The sequence below is a fragment of the Pinus tabuliformis genome, chromosome 7, assembly GCF_031772625.1.
Source record: "Pinus tabuliformis cultivar Carrire ecotype Pingquan chromosome 7, CPIR1, whole genome shotgun sequence".
Lineage (NCBI taxonomy): Eukaryota > Viridiplantae > Streptophyta > Pinopsida > Pinales > Pinaceae > Pinus > Pinus tabuliformis.
This window is the reverse complement of record NC_142293.1, coordinates 149,919,558-149,934,315: the sequence shown is the minus strand read 5'-3', so window position 1 is coordinate 149,934,315 and position 14,758 is coordinate 149,919,558. Positions and strand designations below refer to the sequence as shown.

At 37.2% G+C, this 14,758-nt stretch overlaps 1 protein-coding gene across 1 annotated transcript in view; it reads right to left on the bottom strand.

The window, feature by feature from the left end:
• The window catches only part of LOC149246300 (cathepsin B-like protease 3), a 52,313-nt gene extending 42,641 nt beyond the window's left edge, over positions 1-9,672 (bottom strand). Inside the window, exon 1 of the mRNA XM_089457861.1 lies at positions 9,541-9,672. Within this exon, the coding sequence (XP_089313987.1) occupies positions 9,541-9,600 (60 nt within the window). The 5' untranslated portion in view covers positions 9,601-9,672. The remainder of the gene's footprint in view (positions 1-9,540) is intronic.
• Between the last annotated feature and the right edge of the window lie 5,086 nt (positions 9,673-14,758).

Here is a 14,758-nt window from a genome sequence, read left to right as displayed (position 1 = left end):
TATTTTTCTCATGCAACAGTTGTGTCTAGTGTCATCAAAAACATACATGTTGTTGTCACTTCTAATAGCCTTTGCCACCAACTTTCCTGAATTTGCATTTCTAATCTCACATTCTTTAGATCTGAAAGTCACCTCATGCCCATTATCACACATCTGACTCACATTGAGGAGATTGTGCTTCAATCCATCAACATAAAGCACATTTTGAGCTTTGGTCTTCTTATCCAATCTAACTGTTCCTTTGCCTCTGATGGGAACTGCTGCATCATTTCCAAAACTGAAATTGCCTTTTTCATACACTTTTAGCTGCAAGAATTTGCTCTTTATCACCGTCATGTGCTTGGAACAGCCACTATCAATCAGCCATTGTTCATGTTGATCATGAGCTACCAAAGCAAGCTCACAATTTTCAGCCTTTTCCTTCCATCTTTTTTCAACTTTCTGCTGATTAGATTTCTGTTGAGTTCTGTTGAATATGTTGCATGAAAAATTTGGAAGGCTAGATCTGCACTCACTAGCTTTGTGACCAAAGTCATTGCATCTGAAACACTCGATCCCATTCATTAGTGGAGCAAAAGAATTATTTCCATTAGCATTCAAAACATTTGGCCCTTGAGAAATTCTTGATCTATCAACATTTCTTCTAGGAAACGTCTTCAACCTACAATTTATGGCTTTGTGTCCAAAATTATTACATGAAAAGCAATAACCATAAAATAATGTAGGATACCTGACTTTTGTTGCCATGATGGGGAAGTGAAATTTGAGGACCTTGCTTGCTTGACTTGCTGATTTTCTACTGATTTGATTTCAGCTTCATTCTTTGGCACATTCTTGCTAGTTGCAGCAATATTTGATTGATTTTATTTTCCTTTCAAAGCATCTGCATAACTGGTACTTGGCTGATCTTTGGCATTTTGTAGAGGAGGCTTGTATCCCAAACCAGTTTTGTCCTCCGGTGACCTTTGCATGTTGAGAATATCTTGCAAGGTTTCAGATCCCTTGACAAATTTCTGATTTAAACATGCTTTAGTTTCTGCTTTTGAAAGATTGACCCTTAAAGCAACAATTTCTGCTTCAAGTTTGTGACAATTTTCTTTCCATTCTTCCACCTGATTGGTGAGCACATTTTCTCTCATTTTTGCTTCTTCCAATTCTCTCTTTAAGCAGATGATGTCTTCTTCATGAGTGCATGCAATAGGAGCTCCTTCAATATTCTGCTTCAAAGATTCATTTTCTTTCTCCAACTCAGCCAAATTATTTTGTTGAATCACAATTTGTTGTAGCAAATTTTCTTTGAATTTCTCAAGCTCATGGAACTGAGTCTTCAAAGAATTATCAACCAAAGAAGATTTATTCTCCTTTAACTTGCGTATTTCCTCTTTCAGCAGCTTATTTTTGTTTCTAGCTTTGCTTAGCTCATCAAGTGCAGTAATGAGTTCACCTTCATAATCAATCTCTCCATCCTCAAGATCTTATTCATTTTTAGAATCAAAATCCATGAGAACACATTCATTGTGCTCTTCTTCTTCTGATGAAGATTTCTCACTGCTTTCATTTGAAATATCACTTCCTTCTTTTGAGTAGAAACTCCTCCTCTTTTGGGCTTTAGCTTTTCGAAATTTCTGAGTTTTATCCTTGCTCTTCATAACCTTCTTCTTTCCTTCCTTTTCACTTCTTTTGTGTGGACATTTTGCAGCAAAATGTCCAACTTCTCCACATTCAAGCACTTGAAAGGAAGCTTGCCCTTATACTTTCTATAACCTCTTTCTAATCTATTGGAAAACTGAGCAAATTCATCATCAGATTCACTACTAGAATACTCTTCCTCTTCCTTGATTTTCTTTGGAAGTTTCTTGAGCTTTTTGGTGACAGCCTCGACCTTCTTGGAGGCTTTGAAAGCAGCTTCACTAGATTCAGATTTCTCTTCTACCATGCACATCTCATAAGCTATAAGAATTCCAAGCATTTGTTCCATAGTAAGAGTGTTCAAATCAGCTATCTCCTCAATAGCAGAAACCTTTTAAATTAAATCTTGCTAGTAAAGACATCAAGATTTTCTCAATAATGATTTCATCTTGAAATCTTATATTTATGCTCTTGATCAGATTTGTTACTGATTCAACTCTTCGAAAATATTCTGCAATAGTTTCATCTTCCTTCATTTTCAAGCTCTCACACCTCATCCTATAGGTTTGGAGCTTCGCTTTCTTTGCCTTCTTATCACCTTCATAGCTATTCTCAAGTTTGTCCCAAACTTCTGTGGCTGACTTACAGCACATGACTTTTATCAGCTCACTCTCACTAAGTGCAGCAATAATGGCATTTCTTGCTTTTGCATTGTTTTGAAAAATCTTCTTTCCATCAGGGTCTGAAGGAAGAACACATTAGGAATAGTATAACCAGTCACCATAGTAGAGAAAATATCAACACCTAAACTCATGAGGTGCCCCTCCATTATCATCTTCCATAAGCTGTAGTTTTCAGTGTTCACCATAAAAATTTGGTACTTTCACATCATGACCAGCCATTGTCCCTTCTTGAATTCTCCTTTCAGCAGTCAAGCTACACCAAAGGAGTCGGCTATGATACCAATTGTTAGACAAAAGTAAAAACTTCTCATATTTGTAGAAACTGAAGATGGTTAAGTCAATTAATTTTTCAGATGATGGAGCTCACACAAAACCTTTTCACAAAAATGATTAAGATTGGCATCTTGACCATATCAAACCACTATTTCCACTAGCCCTTTGATAATTTCAAACTTGATCAATTTCTTGAGGCCCCACAACTCATCCTGAACTTTTTCTAGAAAATGTCGTCAAAAAGCTCCACCAAAAACAATTTAATTCCACAGGAGCACGCGAAATCCAGAGAAAATCTCGTAAACCTCCCAGTCGCACACACAAGCCTGGACAAATTCGACTAGAAGGCTAGTCGCTCGCATGGGCCTGTCCTCCATGCGACTAGCCTATTCCAGTCACTCTGATGAGCCTCCTTCCATGCAAATTGGGTAGAGCATGGCTTAAAACAAGGATCTAGCCCTCAAACTTGCCACAGAGCTTCAGAGGAGTGAAACGACCTGTAAACCATCCTTCCAAACTCATCTTGACATTAGGAACCCAGCTGCATAACTTCAACAAGACATCACACTCAACATCAACTAGACCTCTAGAAAAAGTGTAGCTCAACTTCAAGTGAGGCCTTGTCACCTCGTGACACCTCTCCTACAAACCTTCTGAGACTTATTACAACAAGTTACATCAGCATGACAGGCTTCAACAAGTATACAACAGACTCAAGACTTGACATATAGACTCATGAGTACATGACTTCAACAAGTGACATCAATGGCAACACAAATAAGCCAACAATCTGCACAATAGAGAGCCGAGAGTGATCTTGCACGAAGAAACCTGAGCGTTTTAGTTAAGCCGAGCACATTTATCTGAAGGATCCGTGTTTGTGAAGAATTTCTTGTGCTTATTGGAGGATCCGGTTTGCAATTATAGAAATCACAACAGATCATTCCGTGCACAATTGTTGGAAGGTCGAAATCTTTGAAATAAAGACCAAAGTCAAATCTGAACCATATGGAGTATGAATCCATGAATTAAGAAGACTAAAGACTGCTTTGAAGAACCACGAGTTGGCTAGAAGAAAGGAAACAAATCTCACTGTCGAAAGTCTTCCAAACCCATCCATGGGCACGAATTTATGCAAGTTGTTAGGTGCACTGCTACAGATGTGAGGGTCGAGCTACTTTAAAGAAGTTGTAATATATTGCTGAAAGGGATTGCGCGGCCTTTGCCACATTGACGTGTTACCTTTTTGAAGAAAGAGCGTGGATTAAGGGACGAGTTTTCCCTCTGCTTTATTGTGCATGCTACCACAGTTTGCTTTCTGCCATGACCGAGCTTTGCTCAACTAGTTAAGGACGAGTCTGCAATCATCTTGGTGAATGAGTCTATGTGTGAAATATAAAAACGAGTTTAGTTGTACATGTGGGACGAGTTTCCTCACAAATCTGGGTGTATTCTCTTGATGGTCGTGTTTCCTGTCCTCCAATGGCTGAGCTTTTTACACCATCATAGGCTAAGTCAGTGTGGTGATAACAAAGAAATTTCATGCCCTTTTTTTTTATAATGTGGTGCATTGGTTTATGCGTTGGAGGTTTATTAAAATAAAGTAAGGTGATTATATTAGTTTCAAATAAAATAAATTAAGATTAAAGGTTTGGTGTTAAAAAGTATGGCAGTCTTTTGCCATATTCTCTATCATATGAATTTATTTGCTAGTAAAGCTTCAGCATGGCGAAAAATTGAGGCATAGTATATTTCTGTATATTTTCCTGTTTTGCTATGTGAAGATGGGACCTTCCCTAGAAAATGCCCATAAAATTTTGGACAAAATTCTAGATGAGATAAAAGAAACATGGGGAGCTTTTCTCAGTAATACCACTTTAGACCAAAATAGCAAGCCTTTCTCAAAAAACGTCTATGCCATTCTGCAGTAAAAACGCCCATGGGAAGCGAAGGAAGGACAAGGAAGAGAGGCTAAACTCTTCACACTTGGATTCGAGCTACAACGAATGAAGATAGTCATAGACCTTCCTAAGTTGGAGAAATTAGACACATGTTTGTCCAGGGTGGGACAGCCACAATGGAAGAAACTAAGTTGGGCTCTCAAGCCATCCATGCTTGCATTGATACAACCCAAATTTAGGGAACATCCTTGTGAAGAGGTCAGGCTCACAGTTGCTTCTTGTCTCGGCAGGATCATAGCTTTAACATCCCCTCTACCACCTTACAATAATGATCTCATGAGGGAAATATTGCAGTTGATAGTGGAAGCCCTTCAAGGGTTGAACAACATGATGCATCCTAGTTTAGAAGCAGTGCAAAATCTTAGAACTCATGGCAAAGTTCAGCTTTGGCACATTCATGCTGAATCTAGAATGTGACGAATTAATCTTTCAGGTGTTCCAGAACTTTTATATTGGGCATTACATCAGCTCATCTCGACAAAGTCAAAACAAGCATGCAAAAGATAGTGTCCTTGTTCTTAGATGGAGATGTTGACATCTACAAGATTATAAGAGCCAAACTGTTGACCATTTGGAGAAAGGAACTAATTGTTTCACCAACCGCCTATGATCTAGTCAAAAAGTTGGTCATGCAAAACATAAAATTGCTCAAAAAGATGCTAACTAAGAAGGAGCTGAAGAGGATTAATGGAGGAAGAAAGAACGAAGGAAATAAAACTTGCAGCAAGAATGAACTAAGAAGGAGAGGACAATGCTTTATCTCCAAGGGGCCTTGGGCACTTGACCATTCATGTCTAGGTGATAGGAAGGAGTCAAAACGGACAAAAAAGAGGAGATTCCTTCAAATCATGGGAATTCATCTGCAGTTGGGTTCAGCAGTTTTCAGAAGAGCACCCACAAAGGATCTGAACAGTTAAGTACATATGGTGAGCAGCAGCACAATGTTTTTCAGAGAGACTTGCAGGACAAGCCAATGATAATCAGCCAGCTTGACAAAGTACATGGGGAAAGGAAGGAGGTAATTCTTCATAATGATGTGGTAGACTCTTGTAAAACTGAGTCCATAGATCTCCAAGAGGACATTCAGGAAGAGTATTAGCAATCAAGTGTAGATAACAGTCCACTAGTGCATCCATGTTTGACAACCAGAGAGGATGGACAACAAATTGTCCCCACAAGTGGAGAAGGCCAGGAAGAAGACATTCAAGGAGACCTAAGTGAGGAGCCAGTAGTGGTAAACCAGTATGATGAGCATGATCATGAGGGACAACATGACAAATATAGTATGCAGGGTAAGCCAAATCTAGAAAGTCGGTCAAAGGTTCAAGCTGGAGCTATGATAGTTGAGCATCCGATGCACACAGATACAAAGGCATTTAGGAGGGCACCAGAATTGCCAGTAGAGGACTTTCGAGAAAAGATCATGCATTTCAAGACAGATCTTATGATGTTGAAGCAAAGAGTTTGGACAATCCAAGACACCGTCTTATAGGAGAATAGGAAAATTGAGGAGCTCATAGCGGTATGTGCCAAATCAACGGCCAAGTTGTCTAGTGTTGAGGAACAACTCAAGTCCCTCACAAGGCAGCAAGAGGAGTACAGTTGGGAGTTCCAGAGTAGCCCTCTACAGGAGTACATAGATAAGGCTTGCAGCACTACCAACCCACCTTTATACATTGGGGAGAGCAGGGCAAAGTTCTCCAAATGGATCATGTTAGGTGATCGAGTGGAGCAGCATGAGTTGAGCATCAGGCAACATCAACATAGTAAACTTATTCCATGTGCGCCTGGCATTCATGCATTAGATCCTTCCCATGAGATGGATTGGCAAGAGATTATGAGTTGGAACTCTATTGATGGGATGATTCCTAGGAGGATACCCTTAGCCAAGGGCATATTGCAACTTGGGCCCTTAGGCATGGACAGTGATGGAGGGTTGAGATGGTATCATAACCCACAGGTCCTAGGACTTAGGTGGCATTGGGATCCAGGTGAATCTATTGAGGGCAGGATTGGTCGGAGGATTGTTTGGGATCCAGGTATCGAAGGATCCATTCAGGATCATTTAGCATGGAGGCATGGAATAACACATTGGTTTGTATGGGATCCTGGTATCAGTATACAGATGCTTTTTTTGTGGATAGAAGTGGATTGCTTGAGGGCAAGCAATCTTTGGGCGGGAGGATTTGTAATATTCCCTTTTCTTGATATGGTCAAAATGGACGGAATCTGCCCATGGTATTTACCATGATATTTTCCCATGGTATCTACCCATGGTATTTGCCTTCATTTTTTGAGGGAAAATAATAAAATAAGGCTTCTAGAGAGTCCATCAAGCCTATAAAAGGGGATAGGAGCTAGTCACTTGGATTATCCTGAGTTTGTCTGTCTTATTGTGTTTTGTTGAGAACTTAGCATGGCCAGTTCCACTTGATCCCGGGACAAAAACTCCGCGGAGACTTTTGTTGGTGGATCCATCCAGGGTTCACGTTTGTGCTTCAATGTCTTTGTTTTCTTGTGCATTGAGCAGCCGTGTATGCCGAGGCAGTGGCTCCATTATTTTGCTTGTATTTGGGCATGTCTCGTTTTCTAAGTATTAATTGAAATAAGGGCTGCATTTTTCTAGATCCCTTTGTGTTCAGTGTTTTGTTGAAAGTATTTTTATTAGAACACCTAAATGTGCCAGATCTGTTGATTATTTCATTGTCTAGGATTTTTCAAAATACCCCTAAAAGTTTGCAAATAATTTTCAGTTTACAGTCCTACCATGTGACCCATAGTGTATGCTCTTACATAAGTTTTGACTGGAAGTCGCTGGGTATGGGTTATCTTCCACTACTTCACTTCTGGAGCATGACCTTTCGCTGTCACTTTTGAGGAATTCTTATGTGGCAGAATCCTCCATGTTTTTAGACTCTTCCATTCTCCCTTTGTTTATTGTTGGGTTTGAGGACGCCATTCAGAGCGTTTACCTTCCTGCGTGAAACCCTTTTCGTTCGATCCAGTGACTCTTCTTTTTTTTGGTTGTATTTTCTTTCCTTTTACTTTCTGTAACCCTTCTGGGTCCATAACTAATGGTGTGGATGATAACTTCTGCTCCTTTTCCTGAAGCGGAGTTCTTCTCAACCAATCTGCCATGAGATGCCCTCTCTTGGCATGTCCTATCTCTGATGTTGTATTCACATAGCCCAGCACCTTGGACCTGGAAAAATACTCCATTTCCAGCTTAGATCTTTTTGGTAAAGTTTTGCTTAGATCCAATTCAACGCAGATCATAGCACAGGTGTAGATTTGGTATTTCTTCAAATTTATTTTCCCAGGCAATGAACCTGTTCAGAGTGTTGCCAATTTGATTAATGACTTCCTCAGCCAAGTAATTAAATTGCAAGTTTGCCTAACATGCTTTAACTTGGTAAGGTTATTCATATAGTTTTGCATGAAAACCACGAAAATTAAGTCCTATACAAGTAGATTTATCACGATATTATGTTTACAAAATTGATAAGATTGATAGAATGAGATGAGACACCCAGTCCACAGAGTAAGGTTTAAGTCATGAAGAAACAAAGTGCAAAAAGGATAGTTAATTGAAACGGTCCAGGCAATAGGACGCAATCACTGAAAATCCTCAGAAATGTAGATAAACTTCTGCAAAAATTGACATTTTACGCGTTGAAATCAGGAGAACTAGTCAAATTCACCTATTGAAAGTGTTTAACGCATATAGACCACTACCGAATCGAGGCTTGAGACGATGCAAGATTTGCTTCATATTTTCGTAAGGACGGACAACAATGATCGCCCAATTTTCGAAATATGGAGATAGAATGTTGTTGAATAACTGGAAGAGAACCTAAGTTGTGCGAAATATTTTATAGTTTCCACTAAAATGTTGTCGAGTTAAGAAAATGTTATGTTCACCTGACACGGAGATGTAAAATGCAAATCTAAGAAAAATATTTAAAGAAAATTATCAAAGACCTAAAACAGATTCTAAATTGTGCGAGCTTTAGAGAAAATTCTCTATGCAAATCTTTCTAGATTAAAATATTGCGCGCACAATTGAGTAAGCCATTTTCTAACAAAATCGCTAACACTGAAAGAAAGTTTTACAATAAAATAAAATTTCAAAAAATATAATAAAATCATTTTGCAGTATACAAAAAGGATCAAATAATAATCCTACATGTAAACAAATCATAGATAATGTGATCAAGCCAGTTGAAATGAGCGTAAAGATTTAACGCCAGACACGAACATAAATAATGAGGCGTCAAAACATCTTCCGTAAATGAAAGAGATCCCCAAAGCAAATAATCGCGGAAAGATAATGAAATCTCAAATAAGTCAAATTTAATGGCACGACCGTAAAGATCAAAGCCGGATAACAAGAACCGAAAACGAAAAGTTACACATGATCCAGAAAGATATGGCCGATAAAACCATGAAATCCGGAACATCACGCCATTTCTTATGGCAACGCCGAAAATTAAAACTCTTCCTAACAATAAACAAAATCTCCAGCCATTTATGTCCCCAAACCATTAAAAAAAAAAAAATTCTAAAAGTAAACTTAAAACAGAGACAGGGAATACGAAATAACCTCAAACGAGATAAAACTTTCCTGAAAAGGGTTCGAAACAAAACAGAAGGGAGGGCAAAAATCAGATGTAAAGTCTATCATCTAGTTAAATTTACTAACACGGCGGCCACGATCAAATCAATAACAAGAATCAAAATTTGAAGGCGCGCACGTCACGACGAAACTTTATGGATAAATCCACAAAGAACAAAGAAATGCCCGATAAAATCATCAAATCGTAAGCATCGCACCAGTTCTTATCTCAACTCCAGAAATGAAACTCCTTTTAGGCATAAACAAACTCTCAAACCATTTACATCGTTTTTGTTGGCCAAAGAAGGAAGGAATTCGAAACAACCTAAAGATAGCAGAACAATTTCTTTGAAACATATTGAAAATCACAGAAACCAACCTGAATTGTAGCAACCATGGCCACCATGACCATTGAACAGAAAAGGAATCTCCATGCCATAGCCGCTCACTTTTGCAGTACTACTACCTCTCGTTGGATCAGAGTACTCTTTGGTTCCTCTTTTTGAAGCTCCTGGGATGCAACGATTCGGCCGGTTCTCAGCCGGTCGCCGATGGACACGTGGCCGTTTCCAGATGGCCCCGATAGGAACATTTGTTCAGAATTTAGTGACTGGTTGTAATGTTCTTTTCTTGGACTGTTCCGCTTAATTTTTGGGTTTTATTTAGAAATTATGGTGATAATAATGAACATTGTTTTACTGCATTTCGGGGTTTTATTGAGTTGTTTTTATTTTTTATTTGAAAAAAAAAAAACGACATTAATGACGATCAGTGTATAAATTTAATGGGTATAGCCGTTTAAGTAAATTTTCTAGGACGACCTTTTTATTCATTATCTATGTTTCATATATATTTATTTATGTCATTTAAATGTAATTATTATATATATTTTATTAATTTTTTGTTAGAGCAAAGTGGGTTGATATAAGTTTGTGTTTTATTTTATTAATTCTAGTTTGATTATAAAGCAAAATAAAACCAAGTAAAATTACAGATATATATTAATGAATAAATATATTTTTTATTGTGAAATTAGTCAATAGTTTATGAAAAATATGTATGGTCATTATTTATTTAATTTTGGAGATAAATAATTTTGGAGCTTTTGTAAGTTATTTTGAATTATTTTTCCAAAATTCTCAATTAATATGCTCAAACTTATTAGTTGTGATGTATTTTGAAGAGGAGCAATTGATTTCAACTTTCAATGTGATGAGTTGGATTGAAAAATGACCTTATGAATAATAAAACAAATTTGAACTTACTATTATTTTCAAATACGGATTTGGGAGGATTATAATATTCCAAGCAATAATAATATCTAAAGGTATGTGTCAGAAATTCATGACTGTTTAACAAGGACATATCTCTCTAGTAAACATCTCTAGATTTGAAAGGCCCAACTAGACATGAGATTCAATTATGAATTTATGGAAGGCATAGGAGCCACAACTATTGTCCATTTGGTATTCTCATTTCCAACCACTAAATAGATCATGCTAACATTATCTATCATGAACATACTACCATTGAACAAACTACATGAAAACTCTCAAAATCAAACAATAAATTTGTTATGACTTTTATTATTTGTATTGAACAACTAAAAGACCTTTCAATCTAATTACTCTATCATTATAGGTTTTTTGTATACCATACCTATGGCAACCTTCGATTTTATGGTGCATGGTGTGGGATTGCATGATGTCAATTAGGACAAAAGCAAGTTTTTCCTAGCATGCCCAAAGACCCATAGTCTATATAGTGAGTGCATAACTTGTGTTTATCTTAGAGTCTATAACCACCATGCAATATGTGTTTATCTTGGAGTTTCATCTTGTGCCTAACTTCTTTATTTTCTCTAGTCCAATTTGGAATTGCTTATATCTAAGATATAGAGTTATAAATATATATGTAATAAATATCTTTATGCCTCATGCACAAATTTGTGGATCTCCCTTATATATATATATATATAACAGATTCATGAATACCTCTCTCTCATTAATATAAATGAGAGAGATATTCATGAAATTGTTATGTGTGTGTGTGTGAGAGAGAGAGAGAGAGATATTCATGAATCTGTGCATGATAAAGAGAAATATATTTATTACATATATATTTATGATTTTAAAAATTAAGTAGACATAAGTGATGAAGTGTTAATTTTAAAATGACCAATATTTGATAGGTAAAAAGACAAAAAACGAGTAATACTTGTCAAATTTAACTATTGATGACGATAATGATTAATATTTCATTTTTATTAGGGGTGGCAAGAGGGGGAGGGATTCTCTCTAATCTCGAAGGAATAATTGTTGATAAGTATGCTTGGGGTCTAGGAAGGAAAACCAACAATCAAGCAGAAGCTTATGAACTCTACTTGGGCATTCTTTTAGCTAAAAAATGAGGAATCAAGGACATTTTCATTTTGGGAGACTCCCTTTTTGTAATCTGGCTATTGAGAACAGATACCCTTCCTAGAGACAATGTGCTAAGTTTGTTACTTCATCGAATCAAAGGCATCTTATCTTCCTTCTCTTCCTCGCAACGTTTCCACATTCTAAGAACCCTCAATGCAGATACGGACCAAATGGCCAATAAAGCATGTTTGCTAGATGAAAGTGAAATTAACATAAATGGTGAGGTGGGCCAAATCCCCACCCCTAATTACATTAACTATGATTAGCCATTATCCTTCCTCTTTACATTATAGAACCCATCTCAATTTGAAATTTAGGAAAAAACTCACCTCACCATCAACTTTTCACTCGTACCTCCCTCTCCCTCAACACCTTCTCCCCTTACAAAATCATTCAAGCATAAAGTTTAATAATGGTTCCATGATGGATCCACCTTGTTGGCTGGCGTGTGATGCCATCAAAAGGCTCAATGTGGGGACTCACAAGTTTCGGATTCATGTAAGCATGCTACTCCAAGTTGCAGCGTCTTCGTTCAGGATTCACATAAGGTGAAATTGGTTGTATTAGGTGTATTTCAGCTTTATCTAAGGTGATGCATTTAATCTCTCAGGCAAGGATTAGACGAGCGGTTCATTTGAAGGGTAGGTTGGACATCATTTCACACAACATAACGATGATGAATTTGCATTGGGACCCTGGTAATTTTGCATAGGAAATCCATCCTCATACATTCTTCCTGACAAGAGAATGGAATAAATAGGCATCATGTTACATAGCTTGCTTTGTTTTGGAGGCTTGGGAGAAGTCTGGGCCCAAATGGTTAACACTGTGGTGGTGGGTTGTCAGGCTTGAAGGAGTCAAGCCCTCTAGAAGGTAGAGGAATGCATTTCACTTCAGGAACACACCTTTGTTGGGCTCTTCCGATTTTAACTCTCAGGTAATGTTAATATCCCAATTATTCAAGAAAGAAAGGTATTCATGGTTGAATGTTAATTTCCCCGCAACAACAGTTGTCACCCTTGGTTGTGGTAGAGTGCATCGTCTCCCCTCTCGCGTGAGAAACTCTCCTCTCCAAATAGCTTTGGTTTTAATGGCGACGGGATCTTGGACATGTCGACAACAGTGGACTAGACATGGTTTAGGAAGGGAACGTAAAAGGTATAAATCAACGGGTGGCCCATCGGATTCTAGCCCCTAGGCCCCTGATGCACGTGAGCACTGTAGAATGGAACTTGCAGAGATGAGGGCCGAGATGTATTATTTACAGGTGATGTTCCTTCAGGACAGCAGCACATTAGACACCGTGGAGAACCAGCGTCAAAGAATTTCAACTTCAGCAGAATCATCCGAACAACCTTGTGGAAGAAGTGAAACTGAAAGTTGATTTGAACTGTCCAACGAACCCTCTAGATTAAGTTAGTTAACGGATGATTGGGTTTAAATGCTTATTTCTTTTGTCTAAATTTTGTCGGGTCTATACTAATAGTGGAATAAGAATACTTATTAGTCCTGAAGTTTTGGGTGTAATATGGACACTGAGACAACAACAAATGCCAGTCAAGAAGCTCAAAATTTCTTTTTGCAATGAAAATCTCTTGGGATTTTGCTGCAACCGGGCGCAAATTCAATGAAAAATTATTCATTCGGGTTAAAAAAAAACTCAATTTTATTTAAGAAATTGAAAAATATAAGGAAAGAAATTTATTTTTTTAAGTTTTTAAAAAATTAGAGATAGTAGTGGTTTTTGGGTGGGTGTTCCTAGAAAATTCTTATGATGAATTGCAATTGAGGTTAATTGAGGGATTAAGGCTTCACACTTTTTGTTATGATGATGATGATAAATTATAAGTGGGTAACTAAGAGAATTAAACATAGATGTTATTTGAATGTATATGATTAGGTCTTAAGTATATGTGTTACTTAAAGGTGTATAATCCATGATGATGATAAATTGATACTAATAATGATGATAGCTTAATAAGATGTAAAATTAATGTTGAATTACAGTAGGGAATAATATTTGGTCTCATATATGAGATTAAGGATAGATGTTACTTGAAATCATATGATTCAATGATGACGATAAAATTCATATAACTTAAATAGATGTCAAATAAATGTCAAAGTACAATAAAGGCTAGTGAGATTAAGCTTAAATGTTATTTGAAGGCTTTATCGATGACATTACTAGATATCAACCTTCTTGTAAAGAATATCTACCATGATGAGCATGACTTAAAACTCTTTATAACTGGGTAAGGGTTGTAAAGACTATCTACCATGACTAGCATGACCTAAAATTGTTTATAACCGGGTAAGGGTTAGGGAAAAATTTAGGGGTTAATATTCATGTGTGGGCTAATTTTCCACCTTTTTTTTTAACTAGGGTGAGTCCGGGACCAACCCATTTATTGGATGGAAGAATGATCTACCTACAATGGAATGTTATCACCAAAATTATGTGAAGCTTAATTAAACTTTAATACACAACAACAATATTACTACGCATCTAGGATCAACATCAAGGTTGAACAATAATGAAAATATATATGTTATTTGCACTCATTTTTTCGATGTATTTTGTTGGCACTGCCATGTCACATCCTCTTGTAGGGAAATTTTGATGTGTCATGGTCGAAGCCAGATACATGAGAATGAAGCTTGCCTATGTGACGTATCGCATTTGCAACCCACAATTAAGAAGGGTTTATGCAAATAGCTATTGAAATAGATAACAAGCACCATTGATTTCCTCGGATTCAATTGTGTTTGCTTCACACAACTTAAATTCATGGTCACTAGGCTCGCAAATAGAACCTGATGGTGGAAGATTCCTTGAATTTTTCTTTTTAATATGAAAGGCATAGTATTCGTAATGGCCATCAGCAACCCATATTTGACATTATGCTCATGGACATGTTAAAGCAAATGGTCGTGTGGATGATGGTGATCCTTGATAATTATTGGTTCCTTTGTTTTTATGAGTAATTTTTATTAATTTTGGCAAAAAAGAGCAGTGGAAACAAGAAAGCACAAATGGAAAAGAAGGTATGGTCAAACCGTTCGGAAAGCGACAAATAGAAAGAAGAAAGCAACAAGCGATGGAAGAGAGCAGTTACACTGGAACTCGCCAAGGTCGCGGAAGAAGGATCAAGATGTTGAGTTTGTAGGAAT